Genomic DNA, 16002 nt, shown 5'->3' with positions numbered 1-16002 from the left:
GCGGATAGAGGATGGACAGATAGATATAGATTAGTTAGGTAGGTAGAATACATAGTTTCCTAGTATGATTTGATTGCTTATTGTACCCTATGACTATTATTAAGTTTTGTACCTGATGATTCTTGACTCTTGACGAATACATCTTTTATGTATACTGAGAGCATATACATCGAAGACAAGCTCCTTGTGTGTCCAATCACACTTGGTCAATAAAGAATTCTATTCTGTGATTAATGGGTATGCGCGTGTATGGGGATGGGTACCTACAGGTAGTCCTTAGCTTACGACCACGATTGAGCTGAAAATGTATGTTGCTAAATGCAACATTTGTTAGTTTGGTCCCCTTTTACAACGTTTCTTGCCAGTTATTACATGAATCTGGTTTACCCTTTGACTTTGGTTGACAGAATGTCGCAAAAGGGGATCGCGTGACCCCAGGACACTGCAACCATCATAAACGCAAATCAGTTGCCGACTGTCTGGATTTTGATCACGTCACCATGGAGAGGCTGCAACAGTTGTAAAGTGTCAAAAACAGCCATAACTCATTTTTTTTCCAATGCCGTTGTAGCTTTGAACAGTCGCAATCTGTCGCAAGTCGAGGACTGCCTGTATTTCTTTCGAGAGGGGGTATCAGAAGTCGTTTTTAATGTGTGCCGGTGTGTTCACAGAAGAAAGTGTCCATAAAGGTTATCTTATAATGGGCATTTGAGACTTTACATCTCTGCATTCTCTTTCAAATCATTTAATGAAGTCAGTTTTGCCTTGTTCCATAGGCAGAGGTGCTATCTGTTGTAGTTAAATAGGAACTAATAGGGTACGTAATCGTTGCAGTCTCTCCATCAGCCACATGAGGGTCCCAGTTTTCTATAAATCTTCAGGCAAAAGGGACGATCCCTAGCTCAGCACTAAAAGGCAATTTGTGGGGGAATAACAGTTCACTTAAATTGGGATCACAGCCCTATGAGAAGGTGACGTTTGCTAGCTAAGGGGGGAAATCCATCACAGGTTAGCTGCACAGTATATGTTGCAGAAGCAGACGTGGTGTGGCAAGCCTGATTATGGAAATAAAACCAGAAATTTATAGAAAGGTTAAATGAGTTCATGCGCAGGAGAGGGTTATACGTGGTTGAATGTAAAATGGTTTTATAAGAGTGCCATGTATTATTTAAATAATACGTTCAGAGCTATCATTCATATCCTCAAAGGTATTTGCAGGTATTTATTAAAGCAATATGCTTAATTTCTCAGTTCCTGGAATTCTGAAGTTTACACATAAACCTAACAAAATATTTGGAGTGGACAATGTAAGGATATTGCGTTTAAAATCGAAATAGCCCCGATTAAAGAATTCTTTGTAAAACATGACAGAAACATCTTTGAAAACTACAACCTTTTGATAAAAGACAATGGAAACTCCAGTACTTATGAACGTTTTATTGGCAGAAAACTTTTGGATCATGAATTGAACGCACATCTCCCGAATCAATAATATGCAACATCCCGTAAGTGGATCAAATTCTCAGTGTGTCCTAAACCTGTTTTTGCTTATAAATCGTATCTCTATGATTTGAGAAAACAAGGGAAAATATCCTTTTCAAAAAGGAATGCAAACAAACTTGGTTACCAAAAGTAAACTTGCTGTTGTCTAAAATGTAACAATGGCTCAAGTCAAAACAAACTCTGCCTTCCGTCGGGCACATAACTAGTTAAAAATGAATCGACCGTGTTAAATTATCTGGACTTGGTGCATTACACCAACGAAAGATACCAGCAATTGCAATAATTCAGTTGCAGGTAGAATGAAAACCATGCCAAGGCTGCAACCTGGAGTAATGGAAGCCATCTCTCCTTTTCAAAGGCTCCTGGCCCAGAGTGGGACCTTAATCTCCCCTTTCCTCTCAAAGATCTCTGCAGATGCAGTTGGGTGCATGGTCAGCCTCGTCCTTTCCTTCCCAATCAGAAGACTAACTGGGAAGGGAGATGGAGCCCATCTGGCCAATGCTCAGAGACACCGAAGGGGAGCCGTTGGCCTGGTGGAGGTGGCTTGGCTGCTGGGGGGTTTCTGGGACTTGCTGAGCAGACCGGCTAGGCGCTTCTTTGGAGGTCAGGCAGGAGGGCCCGGTTTGGGTTGAATCTAAACAGAACAGAAGATGCCTGTTAGACCATTGAAACTACATTTCACGGAGCTCCTGTTGCCTCCAGTATCACAATTCCACTGAACTTATGACAGCCATTCAGACACAGATTTGGGCAAAACGCTAGCTGTTAGGAACACCCTTCGAATAGTGCGGGAGTAGGAATGGATTTCCAGAAAAATTACAGACTGCAGGAACCATCTGCACCTTGGTTTGAGATGCAGTTCCTTATCAATGATGGGTTGGGTGTAGACAATGATTGTTTTGCCTTGACTAGTTACCAGTGTCATAAGTTGCTCTGGTTGTTTTTAAAATTAAGAACCCTGGTGGGGCAGTGCCTAGAATGCAATATTGCAGGCTAACTCTGCTCACAGCCAGGAGTTGGATCCTGACAGGCTCAAGGTTGACTCAGCCTTCCATCATTCTGAGGTGGGTCAAATGAGGACGCAGATTGTTGGGGGCCATGTGCTGACTCTGTAAACTGCTTAGAGAGGGATGGAAAGCCCTGTGAAGTGGTATATAAGTCTATCTCTCTACTTGCTCCACAGGCCTTCTGAAAAACTGCAAAGATCTACATACAAAACATCCACTTCTGGTTATTATGGACCACAGTTCTCATCATCTCAACCTCTGCCAAACTGGTGAGGTGATGGGAGTTGCTTTACGTGCCTAATGCACGTAGGGGCGGCATTAACATAACTGTCAACTTGCGAAGCATTCCTGACCTGCTCTCGAGTTGCCATAAGCAAGGGGATGGGAAATTGAACCTCACAGCTGCATTGAGGAACTTGTATTTCAGTCAATTCCAGGCGGCAACGTCAAGGTCATCTCCACGGAGACCCAGAGTGGCCTGAAGGAGTGACTTCTACAACCCGAGAAATTGCTTCGTTGGGGAACGTGACGGATGACACATCTTGGGGGAGAGAGGGAAACAGAGTCCAAGCCAAAGTGCGAATTAAGTGAGGTCAGTGCGCACTTGGTCCGTGCGGACGTGAAGCTCCTAATAAATAATTGGATTTCTTTTGAAGCTTGGCCTAAGGCTCATGATTTAATTAGGGCATCCGTCGGAACCCTGACAGTAACGTAAAATAATGAACTTCTGAGCAGCTGCAGAAGTCTAACCTTTTTCGTCTTTGCCGCCAGGCACCTTATGGCTCTTGCCGCGCTCTTCTTCTTTGGGCTTTTTGCTGGAACCTCTTCCTTCTTGGAACTGCTGGGGTTGGCCCTGCGGAGACATCTGCCCCGGGAGAAGCACAGGGTCTGGGAAAGAGGGCTGAGCCAGAAGGCAGGGGCCGGGGTTCAGCAGAGACAAACTGGGAGGGAGCATGTGCAGATCCACCCCAACGGGGGATCCCGCTTGGAAGGGCATGGTGACCGAGACATCCATGGGCGAGACACAGAAAGGCATCAGCGGCGGATTGCCAGGAGCGGTGCTAGAGGGAGCAAGGACTTCAACGCTGGTCTTGGAAATCCAGCCAGTCTCCATGCTTTGGGGCAAGCAGACAGTCTTTTGCATGGAGCCCGAGGTGCTGTGGAAAGTTCTCAAGTTTGGGGCAAAATGGTAGTGGCTGTAACTGGAAGCCGCCCCGAGGCTCGGTTTGACGGGCTGGATGCTGGAAACCATTAGAGAAGTCGCTACCTGAGCCCCCGAGATGGAGCGACCGAGAAGAGGCGGATGTTTTTGTATTGCTGGGGATGGGGCTACCATGGAAGAGTGGAACGAAGAAGGGTCCCGGAACCTGTTCGGGGTGGGCATTGGCTGATTCCGGGTGCACGTGGGCTCGCTTCATGGCTATGTCCCTAGAGGCCCTGACGTCCTGAGGAACGTAAGGAGGCAGGAAGTACGAGGGATGCGGCTGGAAAGGACTGGGAATGGCAGGGTTGGGAATGGCTTCCAGTGGGTGGGAGAAACTCGGGGGGGCCATGAGGGCAGAGATGGTGTTGGCAGGGGGCAGGAGGCCGGAAGGGGCAAGCATGGGGCTAGCCTGGGGGGCGTTTCTTAACACCATCAAGGCTTCGGCGGCCTCTTTCTGGAGCTGCTGCTCGGAAAGGGGCGAGAAGAAAAACCCTCGGGCGGGCCAGACTGAAACATGAGCGGAAGAATTGGGCTGAAAGAGAGCAGGAGACAAAATTAACCTCATAGTCAGCAAAGAGACGTCAACAGGATCCAAGTTATGTTTTCCATTCAGGGTAACAGAGTTGGGAAGGGGCCTTGGGGGTCCTCCAGTCCAACCCTCTACTCAAGCAAGAGACCCTATACCATGTCAGGTAAGTGGCTGTCCAATTTTTTTTTTCCAGCAAGTGAGGAAACACTACGAGGGCAGGGTATATCTATCCTCTCCTGTCTTATCCTAAGACAGAGGTCTCCAAACTTGGCAACTTTAAGACTTGTGGGCTTCAATTCCGAGAATTCTGGGAGTTGAAGTCCACAAGTCTTAAAGTTGCCAAGTTTGGGAACCCCGATCCTAAGATAACAGAGCCAGATGTTCTGGCAAAATATACCAGACCCTGGGCTTTTTCTAGCTTTAGTTTCAATTGAGCCCAAGGGTGGCTTAGGACCTGGGTTCTTCTTTTTTAGAATGTTCAATTCGCGTGGAATAAAGATAACGTTTGCTTATGTAAGTACACTGTGCAAAACACTGTCCCAGAAATTAGTCATTTGACCACCTGCCAGTGACAAACAGCAAAACTGTTTGCTTTAATTAATCCTTTTATGGGTAACTTTTAGGCTGCTTTATCCCCCGGCTAGGCAGGCATTCTCTTTCATTCATTTTGCTCAATTCATGCATTTTGTAAGCTATTGCACATTATTGCATCGTCAGCAGACATAAGATTCTTGCAAGGAAGACATCTGTGCTAAACAGAAATCAACCCCACAGAGAATGCCTGGCTTCCTGCAATGTACTTTAACCCTATAACCACATTAATTGCTGTGCCTATATAAAAGGCCCTGCCCAAAACAAATATTCCATATGAATGGCTTAATGGATTGGCCCCGTTCCCAAGATTGGTTAAAATGGGATTAGTTTCCCACAACCCTGGCAAACCACAAACCAGAGATGCCTGTGGCTAGCTACAATGATTAAAGGCGTGTCACATGTTGCGATGCACATTTTGCCATTGGCCCCTCCTGCAAATGCCTAAGCCACAAAGTGCCTGGGTATTTTAGCTCAGCTTTGCGTGCTGGTTGAACTCAGCCAGTGGGTTATTGGGAAGCAGTATGTTTATCTATTCAAAAGTAGCACTGAAGTCTTGCACTCCTTTATGACAATAAAGGTAGTAGTCCTGGATTCACAGCCACATTTGGGACCTAAACTTTCCTGGTTAAGCAATGCAGTTGCTGAGTGAGTCGCAGCCAATGTTACAAACTTTTTTTTGTCGTTGCTGCAGTCGTTAAATAAATCTAGCTTCCCCTTTGACGTTGCCTGTCGAAAGCGCCTCTAGGAATATCACCAATGACGCCCAGGCAATCCCAAGGATGCTGCAACTGTCATAAATACCTGGAGGTTGCCATGTGCCTGAATCACGGTCATGTGACCATGGGATGCTGAGATGGTCATAACTGGGAGGGACTGGTTGCCAGTCCCTCCCCCCCCCCAGCAGTTGTAAATCAAGGACTACCTCTATCCCATTCCTATCAGCCACTAACTGGAAATGGAGATATTAAGAGAGACCCACCCAAATGAGCTTGTTTATGAGTCTGTCCCAGGGGTGGAATTCTACCGGTTTGGACTGGTTCAGGCGAACCAGATGTTAAAGTTACATCTGGTTCACCAAACCGGTATTTCAACCGACCGTCTGGCCTCGCCCACCCCTCCCCTGAGTCTCCACACGATTTTCGATGGAGGTAAGTGCAGGGTCCACGCGGAGGCTCTGGGAGGGGGGGAAAACGGGCCTTCCGGAAGTCTGGAAACAGGCCTGCTTCTGGCTTCCAGAGGGCCTCCAGAGCTGTTTTTACCCTCCCGGAGGCTCAGGGGAAGCTGGAAACAGGAAGTTCTGGCAGGCAACATCCACCCAGCAACCGGTTCGCTGCCCGGTTGCTGGGATTTTTGACTTCCCCCGCCCCCCCGGTCTGTCCCCCCATATCAGACCCACAGATGAAATAATTCCGTGCATCTGTTTCACCGTTTCATCGCAACTTCCCTCAGGAGAGGAAATAGAATAACTCCAGTTCATGGGCTGAACACAGATAAAACAAAATACCTGACCTCCCACGGGTGGGGCCTTGGAACGTCGGCTCAAATCCATGTTGCCACTGATGGGGTTCAGGGCCATGCGGCTGGAAAAAGAGAATGTGAGAAAGTGTTTGTGACATCCTTTAGAGGCAGCTTGTCTCCTACTGGCCTTCTGTCCTTGCTAAAACACCAACTGTTGAGGAGGAAAGAAACTACCTCAGCCGCCATTCTTCCAAATTCTCCTTACACATACACCCACAACTTGCTGTGTGGAATAAATGTTTGTCAGTATAGACATCTGCTCCTGTACTTTGATCAGAAAATACAAGGTACCAAATTTAAGCTGGCTATTCTGTTCACTGAAGTATTTTTTTCCTCCCAGGATGTGGGGGCCTGGACAGATCTGAAACGCTGTTTGCAAAAAGCATTATTCCAACAGTTTTGTTTTCTGTTTATCCAATTAATACATTCTGTTATATCTTTGGACTGCATGCTGCCACTATATTCTTACAAATCTGGGACTAGAACAACTAGTAACCAACCACACTAGACTAAACAACTGCCTCGATCTCATCTTCTGCAATAGTTTGAATTTAATTTACGGAATACAAACTAAAGAACCCTTTTCCAGCAGTGATCACAATATGATTGACTTTTGTCTCAACATATGCCCACACAAAAATCATCACAATGACGTAATCCCCAATTATAACTTCAAAAAAGGCAACTATGATCTTATGGACAACAATCTCTCATCCCTTGATTGGCAATCTCTATTCACTGGATGCAATACTGTTCAAGACCATTACAACATATTTTTACTTGAAGTCAAAAGAGTCATCAAACTATATGTACCAACAACAACTCCCAAAACAAAACAAAAACAATAAGGAAACTTCAATCCAAAAAGAGATCACTCTGGCGGAAAAAACAAATCTGGTCACGTTGCCAATTTCAAAAGCCAATACAAAAATTTATGCCACCAGATAAAGACTGAATACACCAATTATCACATTAAACAAGAGGAAAATGCACCAATTCCACCCGCGCTTTTTACAATTTTGTAAACAACAAACTAAAAGACTCAAGGTCCATCCCACCCGATAGGACCTAATGGTAAAGACTGCAAGGACGACACCATTAAAGCCAACATCTTTAACATATTCTTCGGCTCAGTATTTGTAAACAGCAATGGATCATGCCCAGTATTTATAGAGTATATATAGAGCAACTGCGTTCTTTTCGCTGATGATGTAAAGCTGTCCAATACCACAGACAATACTGCTACCCTTCAAAAAGATCTTGACTATGTATCAGAATGGTCAAACAAATAGCAACTTCAAATCTCAACAAATAAATGCTCTGTCTTACATATTGGCAAAAAAAAATATCAGAAAATAAAATACAAGCTGAATATTCAAGATCTTGTCGATGATCCAAGCTCTGTAAAGGACCTTGGAGTTCTCATCTCTAATGATCTAAGTGCTAGAGCCCACTGTAACTACATAGCCAAAAAGGCATTAAGAGTTGTTAACCTAATCCTACGTAGCTTTTTCTCTGGTAATATCACACTACTAACTAGAACATACAAAACATTTGCTAGACCAATACTCGAATACAGCTCATCAGTCTGGAACCCACATTACATATCTGATATTAGCACAGTTGAGAAAGTCCAGAAATATTTCACAAGAAGAGTTCTCCACTCCTCTACTCGTTGTACAATACCTTATGCCACCAGACTTGGAATTCTAGACCTAGAAAACCTTGAATTACGCAGTCTTCGGTCTAATCTAAGCATGGTATATAAAATCATATATTGCAATGTCCTACCTGTCAATGAATACTTCAGCTTCAACCATAACAACACAAGAGCACACAATAGATACAAACTCAAGATTAACTGCACCAAACTTGATTGCAGGAAATACGACTTCAGCAACAGAGTGGTCAATGTCTGGAATACTCTACCTGACTCTGTGGTTTCTTCCCCAAACCCTAAAAACTTTAACCTTAGATTGTCTACTATTGACCTCACCCCTTTCCTAAGAGGTCTGCAGGGGGCGTGCATAAGCGCACCAACGTGCCTACCATTCCTGTCCTATTGTTTCTTTTATTTTTCTTATATGTACCCATTTCATGTATACATAACTATGTATATACTTATACTTATTAACTTGTAAGCAATTGACAAATCAAATAAATAAAAATAAAAATAGAAGAGTTCCATCGAACTAGAACTAACTAGTTCCAACTAACTAACTATTTTCTTTACATTTTCTTTAATTTTCTCTACATTGTTTCACACATTTCTATAATAAAACCTAGCTTGGTTTCGGGTTTTTTGTGTTTATTTGTCTCTAGGCCATATATTATCTGGTTCAGATGGAACGAAGAATCAGGGTTGGGTATCGTTTTAAATAATTCGGCCAGGATTTATTTATATAAATCTGATTGGTTTTCATTATTTTCATTAAAAACCTTCCTTCTCAAAACCGCAGGAATTGAGTATTTAAAACTTCCCATAATTCATCCAACTGGCACAGCTTAAATTGCTTCTTGTAAATATATTCCTACAAAATGATTTCGGTTCAGTTCATTTCTCCCTCAAGATAATCTTGACTCCTGTTGAGTTTTATTGTTAATTTATTTAGAACGTTTTCATGGCTGCCCAACTCAAACGCGACTCTGGGTGGCATACAAAAAAAATCATTAAACTAAAACACAGAAGAAAAATAACACACACCATTAAAGCAAACTAAAACAATTAAATGGCAATCAGGACTAAACAATCGACTAATAAATAAAATGACACTATTAAATTGCAATCAGGATTAAATAACTCCAACTGGGAGCTCTACTCATCCTGACCCAAGTGCTAGGAAAAAAGCCAGGCCTTAAATGCCTTTCTAGAAGCCTGCAAGGTCAGGGCCAACCTTTTATCTCATTTATTTAGGGGTCAATCCAGCCTGATTTTTACTTTTCAGCTTTCCAATCTTGTTCACAGCCTTGGGATTTCCTGATGGATTTCCTCCCATCCAAGTAATAGCCAGATTAGACTCTGCTTAGCATTTCTGAAATCACCCAAGATGGTGGCGCAAGATGGTGGTACTGAGTGCAGTACTGCAGGCTACTTCTGCTGACTGCCGGCTGCCTGCAATTTGGCAGTTCGAATCTCACCAGGCTCAAGGTTGACTCAGCCTTCCCTCCTTCCGAGGTGGGTCAAATGAGGGCCCGGATTGTTGGGGGCCAGAGGCTGACTCTGTAAACTGCTTAGAGAGGGGCGGTAAAGCACTGTGAAGCAGCATAGAAGTCTACATGCTATTGCTATCAAGCTAGGTGTTGCTGCCTCTGAAGTTTCTGCAACAACCTTTCTCTGTGCAGAAATGCTGAAGAAGCCCACTGTACTCGTGCCGGAGCCCATCCTCAAGGAACTTCTCTCTCAACAAAAGGTGCTACTTTTTGGAGAAAGAGGAAGCTCCCTGAGGATGCGTTTCAGCACAAGTCCAAAAGCTTGGAAGAATAAACTTCTGGTCCTGGTGACTGATTCAGATTGGATCCTGCAACATTATCCCGGGACTGTCCCAAAGGTGCTTTTTTCAAGAGGCCACTGAACTATCTGTTTTTTCTTTGAAAATGTTTCGCTTCTCATCCGAGAAGCTTCGTCAGTTCTGACTGAGTCAAAAGTCACTCCAGAGCTGAAGAAGCTTCTCGCATGAGAAGCGAAACGTCTTCAAAGAAAAAAAAGATAGTCCAGTTGCCTCTTGAAAAAAGCACCTTTGGGACAATCCTGACCTGGATTACTGCGAATCTCCATAGACGTTTATCCTGGAACAGGTATATTTGCCTTCCTTCACAAGCCCAGTGTACCTTGATAGGTCAGTAGGTGGAGGTAGGCACCAGGGGACACCAGGCCCCGGATGAAACATCTGCCCTGGAGCAGGCAGGTAACTCTCTGGTGTGTATAAAGCTTCATTCCCATGGCAACCTGCAGGGAAAAAGAAAGAAAGTTGTAAGTGGCTATGTCAAGCCTGAGTAGGAAGGCCAATGAGAGGCTTACAGTATAACAAGATTGTAAACTTTTATTATGTGATTTATATACATAATAGGAACCAGCCCTACTTTACATTGAGGGGGGGGGCTGTGTGGAGAGAGTTTCCTCCTTTAAATTCCTGGGAGTCTACCTCAGCGAAGATCTCACCTGGAAAATCAACACAACCCCGGTGGCCAGAAAGGGCCAACAGAGACTCCATTTCCTCAGGGTCTTGCAAAAGAACAATGTGGAACAACGATTGATGACCTCCTTCTACCGGTCCACAATAGAAAGTGTCCTCTCGTATTGCATTATAGTGTGGTGTGCTGGCTTGACAGCCATGGATAGAAAGACACTACAGAGGGTGGTGAGCACAGCACAAAACATGATGACATCGCTTTAGAAGAGTGAGGAGAATCCTCTGGGACGACTCACACCCTGGTCAGCCCTTCTTCCCTCTCCTACCATCAGGTAGGAGTTAGAGAAGCAGAGCCAGCCGCACCAACAGGCTGAAGAACAGTTTCTACCCGTGGGCTGTCAGACTCCTGAATGGAAAATAACTTCAGGTCAACATAGTATGATAGACTTGCGGGGCCGGCGCATTGCGCAGTAAGTTCACATGCTGTAATAAGATTGTGTGTTTGTTAGTAGGATTCACTGGGTTAGGGACTTTCTATCTTCACTGTGAGTTGTGTTGTAGCGTGTGTGTGCACGAAGGGAAGCTCAGCCAATCTCATTGTACACATATTGTACTCTGACGATAAAGGTTGATTTGATACATTATTATATATATATATTTTATACGCAGCTCAAGATAATTCCTTTTCACTCCAGGCAGCCCAGGCAAACCAAAAGGTTGGACGCTCATGCTGGCTTCACGACTAAAACAATAGGCTACCTACCTTCCGTACACGGAAGATTAAAGGAATGTTCCTGAGGCAGGAAAGGGGAGAAAGCACTTGAGGGCGTCGCAAGGGGAGGTGGGAACCAAGAAGGAGAGGCATGATGTCCTCCCAGGGCCCAGGGCAGCTCAGTCACTTTTGAACAAGGAGACAGAGGTAACCAGGAATTTTCCTGAAGGACAAGGTGTAACATGTTAGTATAAGAAACAGATCGGAAATACTACACTGCTAAGCATCTTATTCTGTGATGTCAATGAATTCTTCCCTCCCTCCCTCCCCCACCAGCATCTATCTTACCAAAGATTTATTTGCATGAAATAATGTAATTTTAAAAAAATAACTCTATGGGGTTTTTTTGGAATTTTAGGAAGGCTTGCTTAGGGCCACGAAATATGATATAGTTGTCCTTAGAAAATCCGAATTGTATGTAGGCTGTTCATTACAGAGGTACTGACACACAGCATTGTCAATTAGGAAATCTCGATTCAGTCTGTCTGGATTAGGGGCCGCATGGTGATTGCGGATAAAATACTGAGAGGTAAATGTTTTTCCCTACTGATATTCAGATTTCCCGCATAAAAAAGGTACGGGTAGTTCTCAACTCACGACCACAATTGAGCCCACCATTTCTGTTATTAAGCGAGTCATGTGTCAAATGCACTTTGCCTCATTTTCTTGCCACTGTTGTTAAGTGAATCACTGCAGTTGTTAAGTGAGTACACGGTTGTTAAGTGAATCTGGCTTCCTCAATGACTTTGCTTGTCAGAAAGTCGCAAAAAGGGATCACGGGACCCCTGGACACTGCAAGCATCATAAATAAGAGCCGGTTGTCAAGTGTCTGAATTTTGTTCATGTGACTACAGGGTTGCTGCAACAGTCGTAAGTGTGAAAAACGGTCATAAGTCACTTTTTTCAGTGCCGTCGTAACTTCAAACAGTTACTAAATGAACTGTTGTCAGTCGAGGACTACCTGTACTATACTGGTAATAGAATGAGATAAATAGTGTTCCTTATTTTTATTTTCTTTGTCACGGATTAAACTTTTTAAAGGAATCTTGTTTTTAGGGAAGTATGATAGGTGAGGTGCTACGTGGAATCTGCTGTTAAAATCAGCAGATTTTCTTACCTTCCTTGCAGTTCTCCGCCTCTGTCTTCGCAGGAGTCCTGAAGTCCCCCGGAGTCCATCTTCTGACTCGTTCAAAGGTTCTTCATTTTCCTTCTTGTCTATCCAATCAAAGGGGAGAAGGACTCCAGTGAGTCATTGTTTGGCCAATGGTCAAGATTCCCAGACTGAACCACACCAGTTTCCCCAACAGGGATTTGTCATGTCTTCTACATCAGTATTTCTGAGTCTCCGCCACTTTAAGATGTCTGGACTTGTCTGGACTTCAACTCCCAGAATTCCCAAGCCCAGGGGAATTCTGGGAGTTGAAGTTCACATATCTTAAAAATGCTTGAATCTAGAACTTTATCATTTGTTCTAGAATCTAGACCAGGGGTGTCAAACTCAATTTTATTGAGGGCTGCATCCGGGTTGTGTTTAACCTCGGGGGGACACGGTCAAGGTGGGTAAGGTCAGCTTGACGTCACTCGTGTCGGGGTGCCTGTGGTGGCCTGTGCGCTCTGCCAGTGAAAACAGGCTCCCGAGCTCCGTTTTCAGCTGTGACGGCTTCCTGCAACCCCACTAGCAAAAATGGAGCTCGGGCCACTTGTGGGTGGTCCTTCACTGTTTCCAGGGCTGTCCCATCGGTCAGATCTAAGCACCCCACGGGCTGGATCTGGCCCGTGAGCCTTCGGTTTGACCAACCCCCCCGATCTAGATCATCTACTCATTCCTAAGCCGCTGTAGTCTATTTTCTTATTTTTTAGTCTGGTATTCTATCGGATGCTACAAATGGTTTTACCTGTCCCTCCCCTGCATGGTTTAATCACTTTCAGCGGTTTGGCCAAGGGGAGGAAGTTTGATGGCTCGCTGTCCTGAAGTTGTAGCAAACCACTGGGAAAGTGTCGTTTCAGCTCCAGCTCCTGTTGCCTACGAAGAGCCACTTGGGCGGCCATGACCCGGCGTCTTTGCCTAGAAGACCCAACATATATATATAATCAAATAACAGAAGTAAAGGCAAACAACCACAAAACATTGTTTGCACGATTATTCTAATAATCCTTCCCACTGACTGCCAACGATGGCCTGGTGGTCTCCAAGCTAAATCAAGCAGTTCAACTGGTCAAGAGAAGCTGTAGGAAGTTATCACTCTCACCCCCCTCCTTGAAAAAAAATAAAATGTTTTAGGATATATTAAAAAGGCCGAATATTTCCCCTAAAAGAGAAGCAGAAACTCAGAGAGGCAGAAACTCAGCAGCACCACCATCACCTGTAAAAATGGGCCATTATCTTTCCAAGCAACTTCCATGATTCCAGCGTCTTTTTCCCCACTTGGAACTGAACCCAGAAGGATATTTCTTCCAACAAAGTGAGGAGACCTGATTGCCTCGATTTATCTTAAACTCCACTGCTTAAGAGAACAGGATCGGTTGTAAATTGGGTACTAAGTACATTTCTATACTTCCTCAATTTCACTTTCTTCTGATGTTCGCCTGTTCATTAGCACAATGGGGATATAGAGGCTTGTAACTCTGGAATAGCTCCATGGATCTGCTTTGGGCTCTGCAAGAGGTGGGTAATTAATACAGTAGTTCTCGACTTACAGCCATTCATTGAGAGCTCATTTTAAGTTACGACGCTCCTGAAAACAGTGATTTATGACCGACATAACCATCCCCATGGTCAGGTGATCAAAATTTGGACGCTTGGCAACATTGATGATGGTTGCAGCGTCCCGGGGTCACATTTGCAACCTTCGGACAAGTAAAGTCAACAGAGGAGCCCAATTCCCTTAGCAACCATGCCATGATTCACTTAACAACTGTGGCAAGAAAAGTCGTAAAACGGGGCAAAATTCACTTAGCAACTGAAATGTCGGGCTCAAATGTGGTTGTAAGCCGAGGACTACCTGCAATGTCATGCTGTTCAAATGATGGCACAGTGGTTAGAATGCAGTATTGCAGGCAAATTCTGCCCACTGTAAACAGTTCGATTCTGACCGGCTCAAGATTGACCCATCAGCCTTCCATCCTTCTGAGAATGATAAAATGAGGAGGCAGATTGTTGAGAACAATAGGTTGACTCTGTAAACTGCTCAGGGAGTGCTGTAGAGCACCGTGTAGCGGTATATAAATCTAAGTGCTATTGCTATCTTCCCTTGGCAAAAGCAAATGGTACTTGTAATTTAGCACAATCTAGAGGGCTATATTGTGGGTATCCCTGGCTTTAAGAAATGCCTTTAAGATGCTAGCATATAGTCATGTTTCTCCCATTAAAACTGTACACTTCCAAGGCTGTTTTTCATTTTCAGAGCAAGTTACTGGCCAAGAAGCTGTTAATTCAACCTGAAGCCGCCGTTATTAGGAAACAAAAGCAGGCACTATCCTCCTGAACATGGGTCTCCAAGCTACCAAATCCCTGCAAAGAGCAATTCAGTTCTTATTTACGCTTCCCACTGAGGCCCATCCGACGATGCCATCAGCATTGCACCTCCCAAGAACAGCAAAGCCCAGCATTTCATTTTCACCATGTTCCCCCTCCTAGCTTACAGAATAAGGATGCATTTGTCACACTGGCAGTCCATGAATTGGCAACAGTTCTTGTGGCCTTTCAATGGCACCCTGATGCCATGATTACGGCAGCGGGCGCAGGTTGGAGAGCGTGCGGTGCTGGGAAGCGGGTAGTCATCTTGCGTGGCATTGCTCTCCACGGAGGAATCTGAAAGGCTGCTCTGGACATTTGGCGCACCTGCAGCATCAAGATCCTCATTGTCCCCCATAATGTGTGAACCTGAAAGAGAAGGAGGAAATATCTTTTGAAGAAAACATAAAAAGACCCTGGCTCAGAGTTAGAGCCAACCACAGAGTTAATTGGAATTTTTTCCAATTCAGGTACCATGGTTTATACACATTCCCCAGCAATTCAATCCTGCCATGCATCTATCTTTTTCCTTGTTTGAAACATGCATCCCCCCCCCACCCGATATTTTGTGGTTGCTTTCCGACTTTAGAACAGTACTGTCAGAGGGGTTAGCATGTGCAGGAAAAATAAATAATATTTTAAAGTGAGCCATATCTGCTTCCAGAAAATTCATTGCTAAATAAGCGAAATGTTGGCTTGAGGCCATAAAGATAACAATTAGAAGACAGGAATAATAATAGAATCTCTTCTGTGCAATGAGGGTCTTTATGGGAAAGCCTGGCCTGTTTAACGGTTACCATAAATTGCTTGGGGGATATTTCCTATTTGCAAGATTCATAAACAAGACACCCTGAGAGTCATTTTGATATGACTGATATGATCATGCTGGAATTGGACGAGTACATCAAAGTTAGGGGCGGCTACATAATAAATGAAATTAAATGAAATAAACGAACTCCTGGGGCAATAAAGGCTTGACAAAGGGTGCAACTGGCAATCTTTTAAGAGGGGCACCCTCGCATGTGGCATCTTCTGGAAGGACCTCAGGTCGTTCCTACTGCAATCCTAGCTTGACATAAACCAGTTTGTTTCTGGATTGCTGGCTCAAGCCCCAACTGTCTGGCTTCCCCTATCCTGAAGCATACATAAAGTTTGCAAAAGCTGCAGGTCTCACAGGAAGACCAAAGCCAAAGACTTCACACCATGGGAAAGCCCCATGTGGGAATCAGGA

At 44.4% G+C, this 16002-nt stretch overlaps 1 protein-coding gene across 1 annotated transcript; it reads right to left on the bottom strand.

The window, feature by feature from the left end:
* Positions 1-1424: 1424 nt before the first annotated feature.
* On the bottom strand, positions 1425-15251 carry DMRTC2 (DMRT like family C2). The gene is given in 10 exon segments (XM_026715389.2): positions 1425-2137; positions 3261-3782; positions 3785-3835; positions 3838-4246; positions 6342-6417; positions 10184-10301; positions 11249-11420; positions 12375-12472; positions 13153-13322; positions 14900-15251. Coding segments are annotated over 10 exon segments (2016 nt in total). The 5' UTR covers positions 15130-15251; the 3' UTR covers positions 1425-1967.
* Between the last annotated feature and the right edge of the window lie 751 nt (positions 15252-16002).

Source organism: Pseudonaja textilis, chromosome 10 (assembly GCF_049901715.1).
Source record: "Pseudonaja textilis isolate UNSWEBS1 chromosome 10, rPseTex1.2, whole genome shotgun sequence".
In the NCBI taxonomy this organism is placed as follows: domain Eukaryota; kingdom Metazoa; phylum Chordata; class Lepidosauria; order Squamata; family Elapidae; genus Pseudonaja; species Pseudonaja textilis.
The sequence above is the reverse complement of the archived record's forward strand: the minus strand, read 5'-3'. Positions and strand labels throughout refer to the sequence as shown.